This window comes from Balaenoptera borealis, assembly GCF_965194805.1.
Source record: "Balaenoptera borealis genome assembly, chromosome: 6".
NCBI classification, from domain to species: Eukaryota; Metazoa; Chordata; class Mammalia; order Artiodactyla; family Balaenopteridae; genus Balaenoptera; species Balaenoptera borealis.
This window is the reverse complement of record NC_138863.1, coordinates 8,057,973-8,085,365: the sequence shown is the minus strand read 5'-3', so window position 1 is coordinate 8,085,365 and position 27,393 is coordinate 8,057,973. Positions and strand designations below refer to the sequence as shown.

The 27,393-nt window shown below is 45.4% G+C and overlaps 1 protein-coding gene across 4 annotated transcripts; it reads left to right on the top strand.

Annotated features, from left to right (window-relative positions):
* The first annotated feature begins 340 nt into the window (after positions 1–340).
* Positions 341–26,531, top strand: COPS7B (COP9 signalosome subunit 7B). 4 transcript variants are annotated; one of them, XM_082395607.1, is made up of 8 exons: positions 341–529; positions 3,465–3,622; positions 7,303–7,480; positions 11,320–11,395; positions 13,655–13,743; positions 16,574–16,776; positions 19,244–19,349; positions 24,781–26,531. In XM_082395607.1, exons 1-8 carry the CDS (start codon positions 467–469, stop codon positions 24,937–24,939), a joined length of 1,032 nt encoding a protein of 343 aa, XP_082251733.1. In that variant the 5' UTR covers positions 341–466; the 3' UTR covers positions 24,940–26,531. The 4 variants fall into 4 exon arrangements, with proteins under 4 accessions (XP_082251733.1, XP_082251734.1, XP_082251736.1 ...); XM_082395608.1 differs by having other exon boundaries at positions 342–484; XM_082395609.1 differs by lacking the exons at positions 341–529; positions 3,465–3,622 and adding an exon at positions 5,463–5,618.
* Positions 26,532–27,393: the final 862 nt, after the last annotated feature.

Here is a 27,393-nt window from a genome sequence, read left to right as displayed (position 1 = left end):
TGATCAACCAATAGAAATACTCAGCGGCTTCGCAGGGGGACGGAGAGCGTCAATGGGAAGGGCCCTCCCCGGGAAGTCCCGTAGGACAAAATTTTTATTTGGTGTTGTTGCCTAGAGTTTGCCCCAGCGGGGGGTTGGCTTCAGATCTGCAGAGGCTCGCTTCGAGCCCGCTCCTGCCGCTGGGCACAGTAGGGCTCTGAGATAACGGCAGGTTGCCTTGTGCGATGTGGCGGAGACTACACTTCCCAGCATTCCAGGGAAGAGCCCGGGGGGACCACAGGTCCCAACACGCAACAGAAAGCCCAGGGACTACAAATCCCAGCATTCCCTGCACTCAATTCCTCTGTAACTTAGATTCCAGTGTGCCGCGCAGTGCGCGCAAGTTCATGAACCTGCTTGTAGGTTTCGTGGTTTCTGAATCCCTAGACTTGAAAGCAGGCGGGAAGATCCTCTTCAGCCTCAAAAGATGACAGCCCACAGAGAGGTAACTTCTATTTGCATGGAACTCAGAAATCTCCTGCAAATCATGGTAAGGATGAAACAACAAATACAAACACTGATTAAATTATGAAAGATAATATAACAAAATGACTCCTTCAAGTCGTACTTGTTCGTTGGCCTGGGGCGCCGTTGAGGTGTTTTGCAGGGGTTTCTGGTGTACTCCTGCGTTGGACTGAGAGAGATATCGATTGTATACTCAGAATATCAGTACAGTCAGACTTCAGAGAATTTGCTAATCCAACCCCTGTTATTTTTACATATGAAGAAACTGAGGCCCAGAGAGGCAAAGAGATTGTTGAGGGATCACAGCAAGTTGAGGCAGAGTTAGAATTCGGCTCTAAGTCTCCTGCAGCCTGGGCTTTTTGCACTACACTAGGGTGATGATATTTTTAGCAGCATGGCTATGCGATCTTTCCTTGGTGAAGTCTTCCCATCAACGTTGAAACACCCAGAGGTGTTGTCTGCCATTTCAGTAAACAATGTTGCCTGCCATTCCAGTAAACAACAACAAATTTTGGCCACCATCAAGCCATCAGCCACTGAAGCCACCCTTGAAGATGGGCCCAGAGGGGAATTCAGGATGGAGAAAAACAGGGTACTTGCCCCAGATAGTTAAGATGCATATCTAAGGAATAATTTCAATGAGCTCAGACACTTGCATCTTCCCATACATAGAAAAGCACTAAAATCATTTATTTGAGATGTCTGTTTTTTGATTAGCAGTAATCTTCTGATGTTCAATTACATATTTTCTTTTCAGCAAAAACTCCTTTGTATCCTGGTTCCTCTGTTACCTCTTCAGAGCAGTTCCTCAGAGCTATCTGAGAGGCTGTCTCCTGGGCTATAGTCCTCAGTAAGGTCCCCAAATAAAACATAACTCACAACTTTTAGGTTGTGCGTTTTTCTTAAGTCGACATTAGGTAAGCATTTATTTGGTGGCTTTCCTGCAAGTGAAGGAGTGCAATGTTTGTTTATCCTCAGTCTAGGTAAGACTTGGTATTTTGATTTGTTCTTTGTTACTCAAGGTGACATTTAATATGATTTCAGAAATGAGGTAAAATTGTAGCGTAAGCTAAGGTTTCCTTGGAGATCTGCTATCTCTTTTCCTAGGCCTTCCTTCCTCTTCCTGTACCCCTTTTGCCTATCTGGGCACCCACCCAAGTTCTCCTTCCATGTAATTCAACAAACACCTTTTTCAGCTTTTGTTATTTGCCAGACTCTCTGTTGGTAGAAGGTGAAAGGCGTGGTCACTGCCACAAGCAAGATAACCATCTAGTTAGGGAAATAAAGAGACTCCACTGAAATTCAAGATGAACTGTGATGAGTGGCACAAAAGAAAGGACATTAGAATGCTACAGAGGCCCCCATGGAAAGATATATTTCAGCTGGCAAAACTTGATGGAGGAGGTGGCATGGGTAGGATTTTTTTCTGTGTTAAAAATTTTTATCTGTAAATCTTTTTTGTTAATGAAGTGTAACACATACAGCAAGAGCACAGTTTTTGCATATGTATACACCGGTCACCAACCCCCAAATCCAGATATTGAACATTTCCAGCACCCTTCCCAGTTAGTGCTGCATCCTTCCATCCTGATAACCACTCTTCTGACTTCTATTACCATAGATCAATTTTGCTGTTCTTGAATTTCATTTAAATGTAATCATACAGTAAGTACAATATGAGTCTGGCCTTTTTCATTCATCAGTATTTTTGTGAGATTCATCCATGTTGTATGTAGCAGTAGCTTTTTTTTTTTTAATTGCTAAGTAGTATTCCATTGTATGTATGTAGCACCATTTATCTTCTCTACTGTTCATGGGCATTTAGGTTTTCATTTACCAGTTTCTGGCTTTTATTAACGAAGCTGCAATGAACATTCTTAAATGTTTCTTTTTGTGGACTCATGCATTTATTTCTAGGAGAGGAGTTGCTGGCTTGTGTGGAGGGCATACGATCAGCAATAGTAGATATTGCCAGTTTTCCAAAATGTTTGTACCAATTTTCACCTTCACCAGCAACATAAGAGAGTTCTAGTTGACTCTTACCCTTGGCAATAGAGGGTGGTGTCAGTTTTTAAAATATTAGCCATTTTGGCTAAATGTGGTATCTCATTATAATTTTCATTTACATTGTCTTTGGTGTTGAGCCTTTGTCATATGCCATAGTTCAATGCTTCCTTTTTATGATTAGTGCTTTTTGCATCGTTTAAATCTTTGCCTACGTGGTTGGTGGAATTTTAACAGACAAATACGAGGGAAGAGCACTGCGAAAAGGAAGAGAGAGCAAGTTTGAGCATAGGCCCTGGTGTCAGAGAGGGAAGATGTGAGTCCTGTTAGGCCGGGAAGGCATGGAGTTTGGGCTCTAATGAGGTGGGGCGAGACAAAGCTGGATAGGTAGGAGGGAGGCATACTGAGAAGGGCTTTAACTTCAGCCTTGGAGTCTGGACATTATTCTAGAGGACGTGGAGGCACAGCTGGAATATTTATGAACTTAAACAGAACTTAGTTGTTCTCCTTCCACCACCAAATTTGCTCCTTCTCCTCTGCAGCCCCGTTCTCTAACACCACCTCCAGACAGCTCTGGCCTCCCCAGCCAGAATCCTGGGTGATATCTTCCTTCTCTATCCCTGCATTCAACTGGTCACCAGGTCTGATAGATTCTAAGGTATCTAAATGTCTCCAACACTGACCCTTCTATTTCATGCCCAGCTGCAGCTACCTTTGTTCAAGATCTCACAGTCTCTTAACTGGAATACATCAGTCACCTCAAGCGTTTCCCAGCCTCCAGTTCTCTCCACATCCAATCCATTCCTATAGCAGCTAGTGTCCAAAATGGCAATTATTCAGACCCCTCCACAGCTTAAAAACCCTAAATAGCTCCCCAGTGCCCTTAAGGTAAAACAAACAAACAAACTCTTTTACATGGCTAGTATTCTTTCTGATTTGCTTGCTCATTCTTCCAGGCTCAACTCAAGCCTCATTTCCTCCAGAAGCCTTCCTTAAATCACCCCTCTCCAGGACACAGCCAGGAGAGCCTTATCTGTACCCCTGGGGCTCCTTGTGGCATCATCTGTCCTAGCCAGATGGACCTGTCTCTCCCAGGAACCTTGAGCTCTCCCAGGTAGGAACTTTGCTGTATTTAGGTTTTTACTGAGTATAGGGCTGTGCATGTGGTTTCCAAGAAACTTGATGACCTGACTCCAGCTCTGTAGCCCTCATTTCTTACCCTTGAACCCTGGGTTCCAGTCACTGTGGGTTTCTTCTCTGCATTAGTATATGCTGCACAGTGCAGGCCTCTGTGACTATGGTCATTGCCCTCTTTTCTTCCCGTTTTGCCCATAAGATGCCCACTTTCTCTTCCCCAACACATTCTCTTGTGTGCTTCCAAAGTGTTGTCATCTCTCTCACATAGCATTTAACACACTGAAGCTTTTTGAGGGCAAGGACCTTGTCTTATCTTCATATAAACTTCTAGAACATAATACGTGCTAAATAAATTTTTAAAATAAATGAATGCGTTGGTGCTCGGCTCCTTTGCATCTAATTTCTGCACTCGAATGCACGAAAGGTAAACAGGGTTTTTTTTTCTCATCTTCAAGACCTGAAAGTCTGTGGTATACGCTTTAAAGGAACCAGCCTAAGTGTTCAGTTACGTGGCATTCTTATCCATCTTCCAGGGGAGTTGGTAAGTACCAAATGCAACGCCACGAATGTCATTTTGGTCACAGAACCATTGTTGGCTCAACCCATCTTCTGCTTATTTTAAAATATTTTCTGAATAAAGATGAAGAACATGGTCTTTGGCTTCAGATAGCCTGGGTTTCAAAGCAGACTTTTTTTTTTTTTTTTTTTTAATTATTTTTGGCTGAGTTGGGTCTTGGTTGCTGCGCGCAGGCCTTCTCTAGCTGCGGCGAGCAGGGGCTACTCTTTGTTGCGGTGCGCGGGCTTCTCATTGCGGTGGCGTCTCTTGTTGTGGAGCACCGGCTCTAGGTGTGCGGGCTTCAGTAGTTGTGGCACGTGGCTCAGCAGTGGTGGCTGGCGGGCTCTAGGGCGCAGGCTCAGTAGCTGTGGCGCATGGGCTTAGTTGCTTTGCGGCATGTGGGATCTTCCTGGACCGGGGCTCGAACCCGTGTGCCCTGAATTGGCAGGTGGATTCTTAACCACCGCACCACCAGGGAAGCCCTCAAAGCAGACTTTGATACTTAGCGGCTTTTGGATTTTTTTAAAAATTAATTAATTAATTAATTAATTAATTAATGGCTGTGTTGGGTCTTTGTTGCTGCGCGAGGGCTTTCTCTAGTTGCAGCGAGTGGGAGCTACTCTTCTTTGCGGTGTGAGGGCTTCTCATTGTGGTGCCTTTTCTTGTTGTGGAGCACGGGCTCTAGGTGCACAGGCTTCAGTAATTGTGGCACGCGGTCTCAGTAGTTGTGGCTCACAGGCTTAGTTACTCCATGATCTGTGGGACCTTTCCGGACCAGGGTTTGAACCTGTGTCCCCTGCATGGGCAGGTAGATTCTTAACCACTGCGCCACCAGGGAAGTCCCTGGCTTTTGGATTTTTAGGCTTAGTTATGTCACCTGAAAAATGGGAATAATATTACAGGCCTAGAGTTATTATGAGAATTCAGTGAGACAATGTACAGCACCTGGCACATGGAAAAACGCTCAGTAAACGGTAGTTATTAGGCTTAGTATGTCTCTGTACCCCGAGGGTAGCCACAGTCGCCCTACGGAACTTCTGAGGGTAAAGCTCCGCCAAAGAGGATGGATTTAGGGCCCAGGATGGTGATGGCGATGGTTGGGGGGCCAAGTACTGCCTAGGCTATATTCCTCTCCTCAGGGCCCCCACCCTGTCCTGGGCTACAGCCCGGCTCGAGACCCACTTTCCCCGGCCGGGGCCGCACTGGAGGTCTGAGGCTGCAAACGCGGCGGGGGAACCTAGTGTGGGCGGAACTCGAGTGCAGCGGCGGGAGGCTTCCGGGGGAGCCGCAAGGGCAACGGGTCGGCGGAGGCAGAAAAGCGTCGGACGCCGGGTTGATCATGGACGCTTGACAACCTGCGGGCAGGCGCCGGGAGGCCAAGCCAGCGACCGACAGGACGGAGAGGCGGCGAGGACAGGTAGGGGCCGGCGAGAGGGTGGGGCCCGGCGTGCCAGGTTCGTCTGGGCCGTCAGGCTTAGCGCCAGCCGTGCGAAAAGCCCTCGGCCACACCGCCCCGCCCCCGCTCCAGGGAGCGCGACCCGCGGCTCATCACCCTGCACCCGCGGCTCTGCTTGGAACACGCCACCCGCCCTGAAGTCCACCCCAGTCCGCGACTCTCAGCATCCGCACCGCGGTTGCTCTCGCTTCCCCACCCGTAAAGGCTTGGCCCCTCTGCCGTCCATCAAAATAGCGCCTCCCCCTAGGACGGGAATTCATCTCCCCTGAGTTCCTAGCCGCCTCCTCAGGCTCTCCCACTCCAGAAGAAAGCGATTATCGGCGCCTCCTCATCTCTTTGCTCCCGCGGGCTTTGCTCCTTAGGCCGAGGTTTTTTTGAGGGACCGAAGTTCTGTCCGTTTTTCTGTCCCTTCTCCATCTCCACGCCCTGTCATTCAATGTCTTCGCACGTGTCCACTTGGAAGCGAGGTTTTTGTTTTTCCTCTCCTAACCATCACCTTCCCCCGGCATCTCCTTCCTACCCTCTCCCCCCAGTTTCCCCTTCCCTCAGCAACCTTTATTCCCTAGCACTTCATTTTTGCTGTTTCCGACAAGACCTTCTTAGGTAAGCCTGGATGAAGCGACATGCTTGCTTTTGTAATACTGTGAAAGGGCTGCCACTCTTGGTGCCTGCCTCCAAAGGAAAACTTAGTTTCTCTTGCACGAAGCTAACCTTTTTTGATTTATTGTCTTTTTCACTCTACTATACTTCTTCATTTTGTCACACTGCCCAGTATATATCATTTTTGGAGGAGTAATCTTTTCTCATGGAGAACTCCTGTAGAAGAGATAAGCAGTGTGTGTGTTCACACACCCAGCTTGTAGTAAGTAGATTATACAGTGAGGGACCCTCCTGTCCTAATGTCTTCAGGATGGTAATACTATATCTTCATTGTTTTCTCAAACCTTTTTATTGTTTTCTTGAGATTTTGTACAAATTCTGAAGTCGTGTTTGGTAAAATGTCACATATCAGTAGGAGGCCAAATAAAGGGATTTTCCTCATGGAATTACACAGCATGTATGTGTGTATTTTCTTAGTTTGAATATGTTGCTGCTTATCTTTCAAGATGATTTCCCCCTTTTTCTATCTGATCAATGACTTATTTGATAAATGGGTCATCTTTCTTGTCTGCTTTTTGTCTTTCCTTATCTGTATCTGACTATAGGTGGGATTCTAATGACACACCGAAGCTGTAACTGATTGCTTTTGCTTATATCTGCTGCCTCTGTGTTTTGGCAAGATTCTCTGCTTCTTAACCAGAGTCTAAAAATGAGGTAGATATAAGACACCTACTGAGATACTCCTGTGTGTTTCTTTAGGTCCTGGTTAGGTTTAAGGGCTTAGAAGGTGCTGCCTTTGGCAAAGGGCCAGATGGAATGAAGTGGCTTTTACTAAATGTGTTTCAAACCTCAGAATAAGGACAAAATCCCTTTAACTCCCAGTTAAACGCTACCCATCTCACAAAGTGAGATCTGGACTCAGGAGCTGTTTTTTTCTTTTTGAATACTGTAAAATTAAAGTATTCTGATGTCTGATCCAGCATTAAATAGGTATAGACTTTGCAAAGGAGAAGGAAGAATGACTGAAATACTTTTCTTTGGACAGATCTCAAGACCAGAGAATGGCAGGTGAACAGAAACCCTCAAGTAACCTCCTGGAACAGTTTATCTTACTAGCCAAAGGTACCAGTGGCTCAGCCCTCACTGCTCTTATAAGCCAAGTTTTGGAGGCTCCTGGAGTATATGTCTTCGGAGAACTGCTGGAGCTGGCCAATGTGCAGGAGGTAAGAGCAGTTTCTAAACAATTTTTCTATCTTCTTTGTTCTCAACCTTCCTGTGATTCTCCAGGCTTCCAAGGAATTTCAGTGCTGAAGCATTGTGGACCCATGAGATATCCTTTTGAGGAATTGGTGAGGCAGGGGAAGAGAGCAAGGATGATGTCCTGGGCTCCTTCTGGTCAATATTTTCATCTGAATTTGGGGCAAATTTAGATTGGGTGGCTAGTAATTTGAAAGGGGAAAAATCCAACTGAACCTAATAAATTAGAAAAGTAGAGTATAAGCATGGACTGATGTTTAACAGGGGTAGTTTCAGTCATTCTTAGGGACAAAAAACCTCCAGTGCAAATATAGACATTGAAAATTGGTCAGGTACATACATAGCAGAAAATGTTTGTTATTGAACATGAGATGGGCATGAATAAAGAATATATTGTTGGGCTTCCCTGGAGGCGCAGTGGTTAAGAATCCGCCTGCCAGTGCAGGGGACATGGGTTCGAGCCCTGGTCCAGGAAGATCCCACATGCCACAGAGCAACTAAGCCTGTGTGCCACAACTACTGAGCCTGTGCTCTAGAGCCCATGAGCCACAACTACTGAGCCCACGTGCCAGAATTGCTGAAGCCGGCGTGCCTAGAGCCCGTGCTTTGCAACAAGAGAAGCCACCGCAACGAGAAGCCTGTGCGCTGCAATGAAGAGTAGCCCCCGCTCGCCACAACTAGAGAAAGCCTGCGTGCAGCAACGAAGACCCAAACCAGCCAAAAATAAAAATAAATAAAATAAATAAATTTATTTAAAAAAAAAGAATATATTGTTCCTGTGAAAAGGGCAGTGTTGTGCTGAAGAAGGTGTGTAAAAAAGATATGACGTGAACAGCTGGGAAGTAGTCCCTTTGCTTTGTTTGCTTGTTTGATGCTGTTTTTAAAACCTTGGGTATCACTTTTGGTTGTTGTGCCTTAAAAATGAGACGATCTGGTGAAGAGTAACCAGGTGGAATAGATGTGTAAAGCAACCTATACTTTTTCAAACTCTACTTCCCATTTTGGATATTTTTATATTTATTGATTGATACTTTTATATTGATTGATCGAAAAGTCTGGTGACATCTTTTTTACTTTGGAGGATGTGCTCAGGAGCTCTTGGTGGGGTGGGGTGGCTTCCTCTTCACCATCACAGCTTCTTCCTGGCTGCCCAGGGTGGTGCCCGCTCTGCTGACGGCCACCATGTGCAGATCTGGGCAGTACTTGTTCTTGAGGATCATGTGCACGATGCTACTGAGCGTCGCCCAGGCATTCTTGTTGATGGTGGTCCACACATATGGGGTGGCTGACTTTTGCTGGCCAGTTGTCTTCATGACACTAGGACACCTTTGCCATTGGCTGCCGGCTCCATGCCCGTAGCCCTGCTGTGAATCAGCCCGTTGTAGCAGAAGGAGTATGGGTCTTCACGTTACTGGACTTGCTCCTGTACATCTGCTTATTCCTCTTGGTTAGTAAACTTGAGCAGTTCCCCATGATCATTCATTACAGATGTGTGGATGTGGCATCATTTCCTCTCCCTGCAACAGCTGGAAACAGAAAGACCTAGTTTTATTTTTTCATTGTAAATTTTTATTTAATGTCAGGCTGGCTTGCTAGACTGTAAGCTCTGTGAGGGTAAGGTCTATTGTGCTCACCATTGTTTCCTTAGAGCTTATTATGTAGCCTGACACACAGTAGGCTTTCAGTAAAAATTTAATTACCAGAGATAGAAAAGGAATCCTGTGAGGGAAATTTAAGAAAACTGAGGTTTTTTTAAAATAGGCTTTATTTCTTTAGAGCAGTTTTAGATTCACAGCAAAGTTGAGAGGAAGGTACAGAGAGTTCTAATATACCCTGTGCTCTCATACATGAATAGCCTGCCCCATTACCAATATCCGCCACCAGTGTGGAACTACACTGGCACGTCATTATCACCCAAAGACCATAGTTTACATTAGGGTTCACACTTGGTGTTTTATAGTCTATGGGTTTAGACAAATGTATAATGACGTGTCCCATTACAGTATCATACAGAGTATTTCACTGCCCTAAAAGTCCTCTGTTCTGCCTCTTCATCCCTTCCTCCCCTCTAATCCCTGGCAACCACTGATCTTTTTACTCTTTCCAGAATGTCGTGTAGTTGGAATCATACCTATGGAGCCTTTTCAGCTTGGCTTCTTTCACTTAGTAATATTGCATTTAAATTGCCTCCCTGTCTTTTCATGGCTTGATAGCTCATCATTTTTCAAAAGAAGAGATGACCAAAGGGTAGTGTTTTTCTTCAGGTTTGTGAAAAGCCTGAATGAATATGCCAAGTGTTGTTTCACATGGAAGTTTGGGTAAGAGGAGATGGATGAAAATTAAAGCCAGAAAGACCTTATTGACTTAGGCCAGTGGGAGAAATTTTGGAGTGTCTGCTTTAGAGAAAATAGTCTTTTATGGCTAGTTTTGTAATCGTCTGTCTGAAAAGTGGGGGCTGGATTTGATGGTCTCTTCCACTTCTGATTCAGGGCCTCAGGAGGTTCTCGGTAACCTGAGACAGTAGGCTCGGGTATTTGGATGCCAGAGTTCTCATTGGGGTGCTCAGCAAATCACCCTTATCTTCCCATAGTTTGTTTTTTTCCATATGTGAGCTGGGAATAAGCTAGCTGCCTTTCAGTGGTCAGAAATTACAGACGTAATTTTTGGAACCTTTTTTTAAAAGATGGTTAAAATCAAGTGGTATTATTGTTGGTGTCCACAGAATACCACTTGGTTCTTGTTTAGACTTTATTGAGTTTGGTAAATTGGAAGAGTAACAGGTACATATTTGTGCGTAAGGGAAACACCCAGTTACGGTATCTGGCAGCAGAGCAGAGTAGAGCGGTTCCTGGCAGAACAGTATCTCTTTCGTTTTTTTTCTGCAGATGGCTCTTTGCCATTAGCATTAGCGAGAAATAAGTAATTTTAATGAAAATTTTTATTTGGGGCTGATATCCTGGTTTCCTGTACCAGCTGGGCTGTTCTGTCACACCTTATGCTGTGCTAATCTCCAGCATTCACGGTCCACATGTAGTTCTGAAGCTTGGAGCCAACCCTGTACTTTTTTCAGTTTGGATTGATAGTGGCTTGTGCTGTACCTGCCAAGCTGGTATATTGACAAGGCTGCTCCAGTCTGTTTTTTTTTTTTAACTTATGTATTTGATTTATTTTTGGCTGTGTTGGGTCTTTGTTGCTGTGCACGGGCTTTCCCTAGTTGTGGCAAGCGGGGCTGCTCTTCGTTGCGGTGTGCGGGCTTCTCATTGCAGTGGCTTCTCTTGTTGTGGAGCACGCGCTCTAGGCGCCCGGGCTCAGTAGTTGTTGTGTGTGGGCTCTAGAGCGCAGGCTCAGTAGTTATGGCCCATGGGCTTAGTGCTCCGCCGCATGTGGGATCTTCCCAGACCAGGGGTTGAACCCATGTTCCCTGCATTGGCAGACGGATTCTTAACCACTGTGCCACGAGGGAAGTCCCTCCAGTCTGTTTTGGTGGTAAGGGAATCCTGAGAAAACTTGAACTGCTCCCAGTGCTTGCTGCTTTGTGTGTGTGCGCATGCGTCTGTGTGACAAAAGTAGTTCCTTGGGCATGCGATGTGCAGTATAAAGCATGTATTCCTGAGAGAGAAAAATTAAACTTGGGGCCTTAATAACCTTATTTATTTTTTCCCAAAGACTCAAAGAGTTGGAAGGGACCTCAGGGACCAAGCGATAAAACGGTACAGAACTGTGGCACGTGATCACCTGCCCTCTTCCTGAACACTGCAGTGCTTGGTAGCTCGGTCTGTGAACTGCTTTTTTTTTTCCTCCTCAGCTTGCAGAAGGAGGTAATGCTGCTTATTTGCAGTTGCTGAACCTGTTTGCCTATGGAACATACCCAGATTACATAGGTGAGTTGGTTAAGATCCTCCAAAGACTTTTCTTAATTATGTTGCTCTGTCTGGATATGTTGCCTTCACGAGGGTCACTGAGGTCTGGGATATATATAACATGGGGTGGGAACTTCCTAACCTGGCTGTTTCTCATTTTACTGTGCTCTGTAGCTGACCTCCCATGAGGACTTTCGTTCCCACGTTTTATTTCCCAGTGGGTAAATGGAGACTGTGTTTATGCTCCTCCATAAATAGAGCCCTTGTTTATTTTCCAGATGAGATTCTTGAGGACTGGTGTTTGTAGAACACTTGGAGTGTTGTGAAATGTCAGAATACTTTGTAAAGTATTTAAGCGTTGTAAATATTATCTAAATACTATCATCATATTGAAGAAAGTTTGGAAAACAGGGAAAAAAGTCACTTGTACTACCATTAAACTACTGTTAGCATTATGGTGCTGGACTTTTCTTCCTTGTGCTTATGCTTTCTGATATGTAGGTGTAATTAGATTATGTATACAGTTTTATATCTTGCTTTATTCACTTATTTCATAGGCATTTATCCATGTTTTAAGTCTTTGTAGTCATTTTTAATATTCCATAATCGAATACTCCGTAATCTACTTACCCCATTCTCTTTTGTAGATCATTTGAGTCATTGTATTGATAAATTAGAATCTTAAATGTCAGGAATGCGGTGCATGAATGTCCAAACACTAACTTACCTTCCACCCAAGCCATTTTTGTCTGGCTTCCCTAGTTTATTTTAGTGATATGACATAGGCCTGGCAGTTTATTTTAGTGGTATGACTCAGGGTCTTCTCTACTATGTCCTCGACTTCCCCTTTTTTCTCATTTTCTTTCTCCATGGTCACTTCTACTTACTCGGTGCTGCTGCCAGACTGGACAGTTTGCCACTTGCCAGCTTTTTCTGACCTTCACTTTGTTCCAATGAGTGTATCCTTTGTTTCCATCGTCACTAAAGAGCAGCATTTTACGGACTCTGGAACCAGGATTCTTGCATTATATTCTGTGTCCACTTCAATAGTTGTGTGTTCTTTGGCAAATTAAATGATCTTCTGTACCTCAGTCTCCTTATCTGTAAAATGGGAGTAATAAAAAGGTCCACAATCCCTTATCTGCACTTCTTGGGCTAGATGTTTCATAATTTAGAATTTTGGGGACTTTAAAAAGGTAATATGATGCATATACTTTTTTATGTAACACCCTTGAGAGGTGTGGGCAGCACCGGTAGTCAAACACATTCACAGTTTTGCAGCAAAACAAATGAATATTCACAACAAGTGGGATAAAAAGCCTAACTCAATTTAGGTCAGGAATTGCCACCAAATGAATTTCAGCACGGTGCTCAAGGGAAAAAAAGCAGTGTGGGTTCACCTTTTTGGAATCGAGCATTATGGATAAGGAATTGAAGACATTTGGAATCTGTCTTGTGGGGCTGTTGTGAGGACTAACCGGATGTGTGTATAGATGAATAACGGATCTGTGTGTGCACTTACACTAAGTAAAGCTTGCCGTATATGTTGCCTTGGCTGGTGCCATTGCTGTTGCTATTATTGTTATTGCTAAAATTTTGCCTGTCCTTCAAGGATCATCTCATAGTCCACCTTTCTTTCTTTTTGTCTCCTGTACCTCCCCAGTTCCCCAGTGTGACTGCACTCACTTGCACTCTCTCTTTTTTCTCTCCCCCTCTCTCTCCCTTTTTGCCTCTCCCCCTCCTCCTCACCCTCTTGTTCTCTTCTGGTAGTTTGTACCTTTCTTCTGGTAGCTCTCTTGCATTTGTAGCTGTTGAAACATTGGATGGTAAGACTGAGGACAAGTCCAGGACCAGTGAGTTGCACAACTCTGGGTGGTAGTTGGTGCTCCTGGAGTTGCGGAGTGTAGCAGCCCTGACAAGGCCCGTCTGTTCCCCTTGAATCACTTAAGACAGTGCATTGCACATAACAGATGCTCAGTGAAGACATGTTGAAAATAGTACTCCAGTAAGAGAATTGTCATATCGTTTTGTGCACTCATGCCCGGCTTCTTAGGAGACTAAGCTTCTTGTGTGTAGAGATTCAGTTTTGTCTTCTTTGGAAGCACATGGTATTTCAGAGAAGATGGGAGGTGCTTATGGAACATTTGCCTAGTGAATAAGTGCAGAATCATGACAGTGATTCAGTAGTAGGTTTGATGTGGGGAGTTGGTGCGCTTATTCCATGAAGAAATCCTAATTTTATTTTGTGTCTTGATTTTTGTGGTGGGTGGGACTGAGCAGCCAACAAGGAGAGCCTGCCAGAACTGAGCACAGCTCAGCAGAACAAGCTGAAACACCTTACCATCGTGAGCTTGGCGTCGAGGATGAAGGTACGGTCCACACCCTTTCCTGTCTTCCTCCTCGCCTCGAGGCAGGTGTCTCGTTGGCATCAGTGTGGGAACTCCCAGCTACACACAGTAGAGTTGCATCATAAGTGCATAAAATTTGCCTGGCAAAGGACAAAAGAGAAAAAGATAACAGTTAAAATAGTATAGATAATTACTCACCATTCCATTTAGGAAAAGTATGCCCAGGAGTGATTGTGAATCAGCAGGTCTCAATTCTGGCATGCCGTGGTACCCCACGTGCTGTGAGCATTTTGCCATGCTTAAAGGAGACTGCTGTTTCAAGATACAGATTTTTCAAACAGCAAGGCACCTCAAGGCAAGTTAACTGCTTCAGCTGTTGCTCAGTGCACAGTGAACTGTTCCCGTGCTGGAGGAAAAACTTGCTATGTTGAACTTACTGAGAGAGAGATTTTTTAATATGCTGCCTTCCTCTGGAGATTTTCAAGGTTAATTATACTAATTGGAATTTTTGCCTTCTATGCTAACTTCTGACCCTAACCTTCTGTAAGATACCACTCCACTATATCTCTGAGTTCTTCTTTTTAGAAGAAGACGTGCAACCAACTGCTCATAGCCATTAACAAAGAAGATCCAGGTTTGATTAATTTATAGTTGACTTTTGGCTCTCTGCCCAATCCCAGCCTAAATGTCTAAGTTTTTATGGGGCTGTGCCTTTGAAAAAGTTTGCTTTTTGCATTTCCCCTCTGTGATTGAGCTGGAGAGATGTATATTTTTTCTTGGATTGCTGTTTCACTTGCTAAAATTATTTTATCTGGCCTAATCACAAATTTCTGATTCTCAGCTGGACATTTCAGGTGGGAGGCCTATTTTGTTAGGAAATGAGGACCTGGATTTTTTTTTTGTCCTGATCATGAACTTCTCAAGTGTAGCAAAGAGTAGGAGTGACTTTTCCCCTCGTTTCTGCAACCTGTCATTCTTTTTTTTTTTTTTTTAACATCTTTATTGGAGTATAATTGCTTTACAATGGTGTGTTAGTTTCTGCTCTACAACAAAGTGAATCAGCTATACATATACTTATATCCCCATATCTCCTCCCTCTTGCGTCTCCCTCCCACCCTCCATATCCCACCCTTCTAGGTGGTCACAAAGCACCGAGCTGATCTCCCTGTGCTATGCGGCTGCTTCCCACTAGCTATCTGTTTTACATTTGGTAGTGTATATATTTCCATGCCACTTTCTCACTTCGTCCCAGCTTACCCTTCCCCCTCCCTGTGTCCTCAAGTCCATTCTCTGCCTCTGCATCTTTATTCCTGTCCTGCCCCTAGGTTCTTCAGAAGGGTTTTTTTTTTTTTTAGATTCCATATATATGCGTTAGCGTATGGTATTTGTTTTTCTCTTTCTTACTTACTTCACTCTGTATGACAGTCTCTAGGTCCATCCATCTCACTACAAATAACTCAATTTCGTTTCTTTTTTATGGCTGAGTAATATTCCATTGTATATATTTGCCACATTTTCTTTATCCATTCATCTGTTGATGGACACTTAGGTTGCTTCCATGTCCTGGCTATTGTAAATAGAGCTGCATTGAACATTGTGGTACATGACTGTTTTTGAATTATGGTTTTCTCAGGGTATATGCCCAGTAGTGGGATTGCTGGGTTGTGTGGTAGTTCTATTTTTAGTTTTTTAAGGAACCTCCATACTGTTCTCCATAGTGGCTGTATCAATTTACATTCCCACCAACAGTGCAAGAGGGTTCCCTTTTCTCCACACCCTCTCCAGCATTTACTGTTTGTAGATTCTTTGATGATGGCCATTCTGACTGGTGTGGGGTGATTACTCATTGTAGTTTTGATTTGCATTTCTCTAATGAGTAGTGATGTTGAGCATCCTTTCATGTGTTTGTTGGCAATCTGTGTATCTTCTTTGGAGAAACGTCTATTTAGGTCTTCTGCCCATTTTTGGATTGGGTTGTTTGTTTTTTTGCTATTGAGCTGCATGAGCTGCTTGTATATTTCGGAGATTAATCCTTTGTCCAACCTGTCATTCTAAGCCCCTGTACCAACCCTGGATTTCAGACCTTTAGTCATAGAAAACCCCCCAGGTATGTTTGCCCTCTTCTCCGCATACATCTTCCTCCTGTTTCTGCAGGTTTGATTGCTGTGTTAATTTTCAAACTAATAGTGATGTGTCATAGGATTTACAGAAAACTGGATATTTAGATATCCAGTTGTCTTGGAGTCATGCAGAATGTTGGTACAGTCCATTACGGGACTACTGTTGGGGAATTGACATTGGTTATAAGAGACCAAGAAAACATGTAAACTTCAGGATGACCTCTGAGCTTGCAGTATCCATTGGCCACCTGTAGGTGGATGCGTTAGCCTGTAAGTTTTTTTAATTGTGCTCTGCTGGGCAAGCAGCCAGTTTGTCTCTCCAGTGTCTGAGATTCTTTGGAGTTTCTTTTGATGATCTGGCGTTTTATACAAATTCTGCAAGCTTCCAAAAGGCAGCAGAGTGCCAGATACTGAGGATATCCCTTTCTCCTCTAGAAAGAGTCTTTGGGATCTCTAAGAGTATGCTTCAGAGCATGAAAGCTGGAAGCTGAACAAAGTCCAGGAGGCAGAGGATGGAGGAGAACGCATTCCTAGATGCTGTGGGTCCTGTTTGGATCCCACAGGTCTCACAGCTCATGTATCCATCTCTTGTTGCCATAGATGTTAATAATTACCACTAGACTGCATTTCCCAAAGCCCTGAGGCATATGTTGGCTATCTGAGTAATAACCTGAATTTTCTTTAATGTTTAGCAATGGTTTTTGTAAACATCACATGTACCTTATCTATAGTGTATCCCCTACTCCGTGCTGCTGAAGGACCTGGAGATGCGGAATCTCCGGGAACTGGAAGACCTCATCATCGAGGCTGTCTACACTGATATCATCCAGGGCAAGCTGGATCAGCGAAACCAGCTGCTGGAAGTGGATTTCTGCATTGGCCGTGACATCCGAAAGAGAGATATCAATAATATTGTCAAGACCTTGCATGAATGGTGAGGCTCAAAGAAGGAGGTGCCCCCCTCTTTAGGGAGGGGATACCTAGCATGCCCTCTGCGCCTCTGTTTGGGGAAATGTGGTCTCCAGGTATCAGCTGGGGCTGCCTGGGAGCTGGGGCCTTGGAACAGCAAGCTAGGGAGTGGGGCTGCATTTGTGACTACAGCTGTGTGGCAGTAGGAGTCACTTCAGGCCTCCTAGTGCCGTGGTTGTAAAATAGTTCTTGTCCTATGCAGTTGGGGGCTATTTAGTAGCAGGCTGTAAAATGCCCAGAGTTGGCAGGTGGAGCCTCTGAAGCCTCGCTGGGTGACACTGATCCTGTGCTTTGCAAACTCACCCTCAGTGTTTGACCAAGCTTGGGAATTAGTGTTGGTAAGATTCTTTGGATAAGAGAACCATGTTCAGCATCAGTAACGTTGGGCTAGTGTTTGTAAAATATTGTGAAGGATATTGAAGACAAGGAATGGGTTATTCTAAGTTGGAACACAGACTCATATACAGAATATTTGATCACCGTATTCTGGTATATAAAGGAAGTGGAACATTTGCACGTACTCTGTTTTAATGGAATTTGATGTTCGCAAGAGCTGTCGCACGTTCTACATGGATTTGTTATGGCGTTATTCAAGACTGAGCTGTGAAGGAGGGCCAGGGTGAGAGTATAATTGGAGGTGAGGAGAGTGTGTTCCCAGGCAGGCACATGGCACGTTGGAGGTCATGAAGCAGAGTAGGCAGACTTTGTGCAGAGGGGTGGGGTTCATTTTGTCTTTAAACAGACTGACTCTGGCTTAGCCTCTAGAGGTGTGTATCCGGGGATGTACAGACTGACTCTCTGGCTTAGCCTCTAGAGGTGTGTATCCAGGGATGTACAGACGGATTCTCTGGCTTAGCCTCTAGAGGTGCGTATCCGGGGATCTACAGGCTGACTCTCTGGCTTAGCCTCTAGAGGTGTGTATCCAGGGATGTACAGACGGATTCTCTGGCTTAGCCTCTAGAGGTGTATATCCGGGGATCTACAGGCTGACTCTCTGGCTTAGCCTCTAGAGGTGTGTGTCCGGGGATGTACAGACTGACTCTGGCTTAGCCTGTAGAGGTGCGTATCCGGGGATGTACAGACTGACTCTGGCTTAGCCTCTAGAGGTGTGTATCCAGGGATGTACAGACGGATTCTCTGGCTTAGCCTCTAGAGGTGCGTATCCGGGGATCTACAGGCTGACTCTCTGGCTTAGCCTCTAGAGGTGTGTATCCAGGGATGTACAGACGGATTCTCTGGCTTAGCCTCTAGAGGTGTGCATCCGGGGATCTACGGGCTGACTCTCTGGCTTAGCCTCTAGAGGTGTGTATCCAGGGATGTACAGACTGACTCTGGCTTAGCCTCTAGAGGTGTATATCCGGGGATCTACAGGCTGACTCTCTGGCTTAGCCTCTAGAGGTGTGTATCCAGGGATGTACAGCCCATCTTTGACCCTCTGGGGGTCCACAGCCCCCTAAGTTTCCCTCACTTCAGCTACTATTGGATCCCCAGGCATGTACTTGCCCACCCTTTACCCCAGGTTCTGTCCCAAGTGTGACTCCAGACACCTTCCCTTTACAACATCTGACACAAGCAGGAACTTTCAAAAGATTTTAAAACAGTGAAGTCAGACTAAATGGGAAATAAACTTAGAAAACACCCCTAACATGCAAATGGTCTGGCATACAACATCTAGGTTTCCAGTCCCACTAAAGTTGGCTGTCTTTTTCCATTTTTGAGATGACTGACACCGTTTTTCACCTCCATAGTCTGGCTTCAATGTGTTTGCACCCAGAGGGGCTATTCTAGCCGCCATTCCAGGATGTTTACTAGTACAAATTCTTACAACTTGTTTTTAGGCATTGGAGTTAGATTTGAAACAGAATTGGTATGTAGAGTGGCACCACAAATATGCAGAATGTTCCCAACTGTTGACTCTAAAGTGGAGGGTATGTAGCTATTTATTGTACTATACCTTCACCTTTTTTTTTTTAATGTATTAAAATTTTCAAAATAAAAAGTGGGGAAAATGATATAATGAGGAGGGGGTGGCAGTTGGGAAGTAACACACTTCTGAGAAAAAGGGCAATCTTCAAAATAGGGTGCTTTTAGAAAATAATTTTTTCTGTTGAGAAAACTGATTAATCAGTGCCGCCTGTGAAGTCTCGCCTAATTCCTTTAATTGCACATTCTGTGAAGCTTTCCCATGGGATACAAAGGTCGGAAATTAAAGCTGTATTCTAAGAAACCACCCCACATCCTCCATGTTTGTTTCCGTATGCCCCGTGTTATGCATTCAGAAACACCTGTCTTTTGGAAGGCGTGAAGGGGCAAGAGCCCTGGCAGACGGAGGGTTACAGGAAGTCTGTAAGGCATCGGGGAGGGAGATTTGGGCGGTTGAGGGACACCTCCCAGGCTTTCCTGCGGCTCAGGGCTGCTCATCTCGTACGCAGGTGTGACGGCTGCGAGGCAGTCCTGCTGGGCATCGAGCAGCAAGTCCTGAGAGCCAACCAGCACAAGGAGAGCCACAGCCGAACTCAGCAGCAGGTAGAGGCCGAGGTGAGGAGGAGAACGCCTGTCCCCACTCCAGGGTATCCCTGTTTGTCCCTTGTCTTGAGATCTTGGCGTAGATGAAACAGCACTCACTCACTGGTGGGCACTGGGTGAGGTGCTGGGGTAGAGGTGAGCGCGACCCAGGCCCTCCTCTTGGTGCTGTCCGTCTCGTTTCTGATTCCTGGTCACCAGAGGGTGAGTGGGCTCGGAGAGCGGAATGTTGTAATTCCTCAGTTCACACGCACTTGGCAGCTGTAGAGCAAAAGAAACGAGTTCGGGGATGGGTCTCAAAGATGGATGGAGGGATGGTGGTTACCAGGCGGGGCAGAGGGAGGGATGCGGCTGGGCTGGGGCACATGGGGCTTCAAGGCCCCGGTGCCGCTCTGCCTCTTAAGTTGTGTGGTGGGTGCACAGTGTTCATTGTATTCTTCTCTAATCTGTATGTGTATGTTGTAACCTTTTAAAATGCATGATATGTTTCATCTTGAAAGAGGGAAAAAATTCGGTGGATGAAATGCAAGTGAAGATAAAAGTGTGTGATTGTGGTGTTAGACGCCTGGTTGTTCGGGACACTTTTAGCCTCTGGGAGAGACGCGGGCTCCAGCCCTTGAGTTAATGGGCGTTTGTCTGCCTATAGCCTGGACGCCTGTGGAGCCATCTCCCAAGTTGTTCGGAGCCCTGAAGATCAGAATTTTAGCACTGAAAGTCCTTTTCTGGCGTGATGGAGCTTGAAGCATTAATGGTATTTAATGAATTTTAGAAGTCAGGTATCCTAGAGTGTAGCAGAATGGGACTCAGAGTTACAGCTAAGGAACATAAGAAATAAGTAGTTGTGCCTTTCTAAGGGGGATTTGTAAAATTTGAAGATTTCCCCTACTCTGTTGTATGTACTCCTTGAAAATAAAACCTGGTCTTTGTAAGACCAGCTCCTTGTCCCATGCCTAATGAGCACATAATAGGTGCTCAAATGAGTGTTTATATTTCAGGCACACCCTATAAGTGTGAGTGGACTGCTGAACTCTGCTTTCATGAACTAGAGTGCATTTATTTCAGATACACACATCCCTGTATATATATGCATACCTACTCTGTGAATGTTCCATCCACTGTAAATTTTTAACTCTACTTCTAGCCAAAGAAGTGTGAACTATATTTAATTTAGCATTAATCAAAGACAGATACAATTAGGAAAGTAAGCCTGCTGCTTCTCTAATAAGCTCTGTGATCCCCCTCTTGAATATTTTGCTCTCTTCTCTGACCTGGGATTGATGTCTGAGCAAAGTAGGACAGTATTCACTGATTCTTCCCTGTACATCAAACCCTGGAAACAGTAGATTTGGAGGCGAAACGCCCACCTGACCTGGGATAGCCTGAAACACTCTTTAACCTGGTTGGTGGCCCAGGAGGAGGAGCCTGATCGCTACTGGCTGCCCCATTGTGCTTGGGCTGTTGCTAATTGTGTGGTAGGTGGTGGACTTGACTGTGGTCGTTTGCAAAACTGGATGATACTAGTTTTAGAATTTTGAATGGCTCAAGTTTATTTCCAGAACAAATGGCATCTGATGAAAGAAGGCACTGCCTAATGTTGAGGCACGACCAATACGTAGACAACAGTGTGGGCTCCTTAAATTATGGTTATTAAATGAGAGCCAGCACACCTGGATTTGCTCTCAGTGGCCCACTGCTGGAAAACACAGCTGCTCCTGCTGGCAGAGCCTGATGCTGCCACCAGGTGGCAGTAAGGATTTGATTAAGTTTGAGAGAAAGAAATTTGAGGAAACCGCCAAGGTCACCTCCACTACCAATTAAAACAGTCTACTAATTTAATAATCTTCTAGGAAATCGAGAACAGACAAGTATGAGAAGAGTGGGAGCATGGTCAAAGCCCAGAGCCTTGACAGTTTTTCCATTCACAAATGCATGATCTGGCTACTATGTGTCGGATGCTGACCGTCCCCCAGCTGAAGGCACATGGAAGGTGCTCACTAAGTATTTGTTGACTTGGAAATAAAACAGATCTACCACAAACACAGCTGTAATTCTGTCCTATTCTGCTTGTATTTATGCTTCCATTACTCTTGACTTAACTTTTTTAGTCATTTTCTCAACTGAGTTGATCTTTCATTTGTTTGTCCTTAAGTTAGATTGCTTGTTCCCAGAGGGGAAAACTTGACGTTTTTCTCCCAAAATCTTATACAGCAGCTATCTTCTGATGCGTATTAGCTTTAAGAGTCTTCCCTCTTAACGAAGTCAGCCCTATCACAAACTGCCTAAGAATATTCTCTCCTTTTAGTTTTTCACAGAAATAACACATAATTAGTTACAATTCCAGCGTACCTGGAGGAGGTAGAACAATAACATTATGAGCTGTTTCATTACCTCTGAGCAAATACTCTGGAGGGGCGGTAATGATCACCTCCACAAAGCACCTCCTCATTTACATTTGATTTTGGAGTGTATTTTTCTTTATATTTCAGTGTGCTTATAAGTCTGATGTTCTCTGGAATGTCAATCTGTAGTTCTTGCTGCATTCACCAAATAGGCTGTGTTCCAGTCAGGTAGGTAATAGAGCATAATTGGACAAAGTAAGCTCTGTTTTTCTTTATGTAGAAAATGCCCCAGGAGTTAAGTTAGTGACAGATCTTGAGCCTGTTGGCTGTGGAGTGCACCAAGAGTGTGCTTCTCGGTGCTTCCTGGAGAGTGCTTCTCTCCATCTCCCCGTTCTTCTTTTCTATGTAGCCCTTTCCCCACTGTGCGCTCTACTTCTGTTGTCTTCCCTTGCCCTGCCCCATAGCTCAAAGAGGTTTTCCTACCCGAAGACTCTCTTCTTTCTCCTTTTGCCTGAATATTTAAAGTCTCTAGTAGAACTAGGCTGTGATTTTGTTAGCAGGCGCAGTCCCACCTGAAAATTCCTGAGGCCCATGATTTGAGGGGCTTGACAAACTCTAGGTCATCTGGGGTAATGGGATGGGGATGGCCTGCAAGCCAGACTACTCAAGGAAGAAAATTAGAAGGATCAGGGGCATTTAGGCCAAAGAAGACAAGTCTGCGGGATATTAGTCATCGTTTTAAGGGCAGCTCTGTGAAAGAGGAGTTAGACTTCTCAGGATTGTTTCTTGAAGCTGAGACGGGCGGGTTTAACTGGTGGACCTACATGAGTGGCCACTCCTGGGTCCCGGAAGGAGCTATCTGCAGGTAGACCTGCACAGCTATTACAAAAAGCTAGTTGACTCTTAACTCCCCTTCAACTATGAGAGTCTGTTATTGGCTCAGCAGTCTACTTTGTGAGTTCCCTGTGTTTAAAATGCTAACAATCAAATTGATGGAGCACGACACATCCATAATAGGACCCACTGTGAGCCACGTCATTCCCCCCATCCAGGCTGAGGCCTTGTTTAAGATAAAGGGCCTCATTTCTTAGGCTAAGAGACACTTGCCCAAGAAGCCCTCTTTTTCCCTATGGCATGTTTACCTGACTGTGGAGGACTCGACTTTGTCAGTACGTAGTCTTACTGGAAGCTAGATGTGAACCGCTGAAACACAGAGGAGGCACAGCACACAGGAGGCCACCATCCGAGAGTGAGAGGGCGCTGCCAGGGAATATAGGTTGAGGGGAGGCTGGTGGTCAGGACAGGTTTGTGGAAGAGGTAGGGTCAGAGGTGGCTAGCGAAGGAGGAGGCTTGCCCAGGCTGGAATAACAGGGTGCAGGAAAGGCAACAAGACAGAAGAAATGACTGCTTCCGGGTGTGAGGCCGGGGACTAGCGTGGCTCGAGTGGAGGGCACATGTTGTGGAAGGGAAGGAAGGTACAGGGTCTTGAGTGGCGTGTCAGAAGTGCAGAACAAACCAGGTTTTTCCTTGGGGTAAGTCTCATTTCTTTTTCTGGCTTACCAGGGTCACTGAGCACCTGAAATAATAGCTTACTGGGAGATAGTTTCTGTAAGAAAAAGCTGCTTGAGGAGGTAAATAGGCATTTGAATGAATGCTTAGAAAACATATCAAACTGGACAAACCTTGGAGTGTTATTTTATAAAGCGGTGATAACGGAGAAATCACATTTCTTAATCTCTCCCCCAAGGCCATCAAAATACGCTGAAGTAAAACAAAAACAAATATCTCTTTTATTTATTTATTTTAAAATTTTATTTGTTTATTTTTGGCTGCGTTGGGTCTTCGTTGCTGCACGCGGGCTTTCTCTAGTTGAGGCGAGTGGGGGCTACTCTTCGTTGTGGTGTGCGGGCTTCTCATTGCGGTGGCTTCTTGTTGCGTAGCATGGGCTCTAGGCACGCGGACTTCAGTAGTTGTGGCTCTTGGGCTCTAGAGTGGAGGCTCAGTAGTTGTGGCGCGCGGGCTTAGTTGCTCTGCGGCATGTGGGATCTTCCCGGACCAGGGCTCAAACCTGTGTCCCCTGCATTGGCAGGCAGATTCTTAACGACTGCACCACCAGGGAAATCCCCGCCTTTACTTTCTTATGACAAACGTACACCTCACTCTGCATCAGTACACCTCAGCTAGCTGAAGGGCAAAGGCATGAACAATCCATTAGTATTGGTGTTGGGGAATGTGTATAAATACGGGCACAGGAGTACACAATTGGTAGAAGGACAAGTTGGTACAATCATTCTTCAGAAGGCAGTATAGCAATAGTTACTAAAGTAAAATGTGTAAACCCTTTGATGTGGAAAGCTCAATTCTAGGAATATGTCCTCCACAGGTGTTCACAAAAGTATGCAAAGGTAAACATAGAGGGCTGTTCACAGGAGCACCATACATAAGTGAAAAACAAACTGGGAACTAATTAAAAAAATGGTAGAACATTCATCCTAGAACAGTCCACAGATATTGCATAGGATATGTTTAGGAGTTGCTTAAGTATTTCGGAGCCTCTCTGTTAATTGAAGAAAGGAATGCTGAAAACAGTACTGTGGTCGCATTTTTCTTTTACTACATTTTTTGTCATTTGTCACTTAGTTGGCTGAAGTTTATCCTCTAGTTGCTTATTCAAGAAGGGCTCGTGGGAATTTGGGAATTGTATTCCCAAAGTTCTGGTGAAAATATCTGTGGTTTCGTATGTGAACAGTAGTGAGCTGAGTATAGCATCTTGTGTCACCCTTTCTTTTTCTATGGCCATTTTAACCAGTGCTTTCTTCCACTTGCTGTGTTGTACCTTTTTGCCAAATGGTCCACTACCACTTGGCTTATTCCCCATTTTCAACCAAGAAAGCATTAGTTCCACTTTTTTGCTTGACTCATTTCCATGTATCTTCCACGAGCATCCCCTGCTTGTTTCTCCCATCTGAGTTTCTGAAGATAATCTCAGATTTTCTTGCAGAGGATTCTGGCTTCTTCCCTGAGTGGCCCCCCTTATAGCGAGAACAAGTTGCAGTGAGTTTCTGGCGCTTACAAGCTGACCACACCAGTTCTGTGTCTCCCTCCAGGTTACCAACATCAAGAAGACACTCAAAGCTACCGCGTCCTCCTCAGCCCAGGAGATGGAGCAACAGCTGGCTGAACGAGAGTGTCCCCCCCACGCTGAGCAGAGGCAGCCCACTAAGAAGATGTCCAAAGTGAAAGGTCTGGTCTCCAGCCGCCACTAGGGCCGGCTGGGGCAGCTGGCACTCACCAGGCCTGGGTCAGGTGGGGAGGGGACACCAAGGGCCTATTTCCTCCCCTCTCTACCTTCCATGAGTTCCAGACCTGCCCGTCCCCTCACCAGCGCCTCCCCCCACATTGGTACTGTTCCAGAAGAACCGTTAACTCCCTTCCCTCTCCCACTCCCTCTTCCCCAGTTGCTCCCTTCAGACTCAGGGGCTCCACGGATGCCATCCCAACAGGGCCAGACACTGCCCAGCTTCCCTCCAGGAGGTTCTTGTCTCTGTCTAAGGGCTTGTATCCCTCCCAGTTTTTCTTTTGCTTCGTGTCATTTTGTCACGGCTGGTCATAAGCTGGAAGCAGCTTTCACTGGCCCACAGGGATGGCTGCGAAGGAGGCCCCTCTCTGAGTGACGGGAGGCACTCCTTCTCCAGCCCCATGTGCCAGAGTACCCACAATGGTGCAGGCGCTCTAGCCAGGTATCAAAATGCTTTGTTTTCCCTCTCCTGCCTTATCCCTTGTTGGCAGCTCAGATCAGGCCGTGGAGGGATGTGATGCTGGGCTATGTTTACTAAACCTGCGGGTTTTCAGCCTCTTACGCCCAGCTCCAATCTCTCATTAGTTGGGAGCACCGGGCTGATTAACCTCTGGAATCTGAGCACCCGTAGGGGTCGCTGCGGGTCTGCTGGGTGGCGGACGTTTCTTCCGGCTTGGTGTTCTCCGCTGGCCTCGCTCCCTGCTGCCTCTGACTACTCAGACTGGTTTTTGGTGTGACGGCCCCGGCTGCCCACTGGGGCTGTCTGCCAACACTCGTTCTCCCGAGATCTTTAATTCTTCCCGGCTGCATCCGTGGTGGGGATGGTGGTGTGGAGGCCCCTCTATCTGGTGAAGGATCTGTTGCTGCTTCTGTTTCTTTCTTCCCACCCTCCCTGGCTGGTGACCCAGAGCCCTCTGATGATGGCATTCTCCTGGCAAGAGAAAAGGACTTGACTAGCCTTTCTGAACTTGAACAGTTTCAGGTTATATTTTAATTTTTTTTTTTTTTTTGTACAGGTTCTGATTCTAATACATTTCAACATGCTTTTTTTCCCCCTCGTGTCAATATTTGTTATAGACTGATCGCCGGGGAGTTTCACCTGGTTGGAGGGTGGGGTGTGTGTATGTGTGCGTGTGGTGGTGTTTTTTTTTTTTTTAAGGGGAGGTGGAGGTCCTGGACTGATATTAAAGAGAGAAAAAGCACATTTTAGAAAAAAAAATAAAAGTAGATTTAATGTATGTGACTGTGGAATGTGAGGTTGCATAGCTGGTAGATCTTGAGGGGCTAGAATTAGGGTGGTTCAGGGAAAATGTGATACTGTTTCAGTGCCATGGTTAAAAAATGGATTTCTCCTTTTTCCTAAATGTCCAACAGCTGCCTACCGTTGATCGAATGTTAACAAAATACTCTTGTTTCCCTTTTTATGATTCATGTCCCCATATAACATTATGCCCAGCTGGAGGGTTTAATCCCCAAAGTATGTTTCATGAAACCCTTTGATAGATGCTCTGTGGAAAAGGGGTTCTGTTGTTAAATAAATTCGGCACATCCTGCATCCCATATCCTCACTGGAAATTCATTGTTAAGGTCACAAAGAAGGCCTGGGGGAGGAAGCCTGTTCCCAACACTGATTTCACCACCAAATCCTTTTTTGGTAATATTTAGTGGAACACATTTTGGGGAAATTTTTGGAAACATATTTCTCAAAAACACCTCCCAGCCTTACAGGTTTTTCCAACTAGTCTTTCTAGACACAAAACAGTCACTCTCACTCTTGTAAGTGGTCTTCCATCCTTATCTTTCCCACTGGGGAGTAGACTAGGTAGGAAGCGTGACTCACTTGTATGAAACGTGTGACCACTAGTTGTTTGACTGCCCCAGGCCCTAGGAAGCTCTAGGTTCACCTTCTCCATGGGTCTGCCGTTCCTTAAAAAGAGTAATGACAGTAATAAGAACAACATTCGTAAGTGCTCTACAGAATGTCTTCATCTACAGTAAGTCATTGAACCCCTTCCACCACACAGTCTCCTGAGGTCGGTAAGGGTAAGTACTGTTACAGTCATCCTCACTTTACATGTGAGAAGTACCCTGGTGTGCAGTGCTAAAGCGAAGACTCCTGGATCTCCTTACTTATATGCCCTGCCGTCTTCTCTGTGTTGCATTCTGATGTAGAGTTTGCTCCCCAAACTGACCCTTGGTACCCTTCTACCTGCTTATTCCTCTGAGGGCTCATCTTGCTCTTAACTGACACCCAACACATCGCAGCCTCTGCTTCCCAAACCCACCCAGCCACTTTATATGGGAGCAGAGAGTGTGGCAGCGGGGCTCCAGGAATTGTGGGAACAGCTGGAATGTTCTTTGCTCTGTTGGACTCTGGTAGGAGGCCTGGCCTCCGAGCTCTGCAGTTTCCCGTCTAGCATGC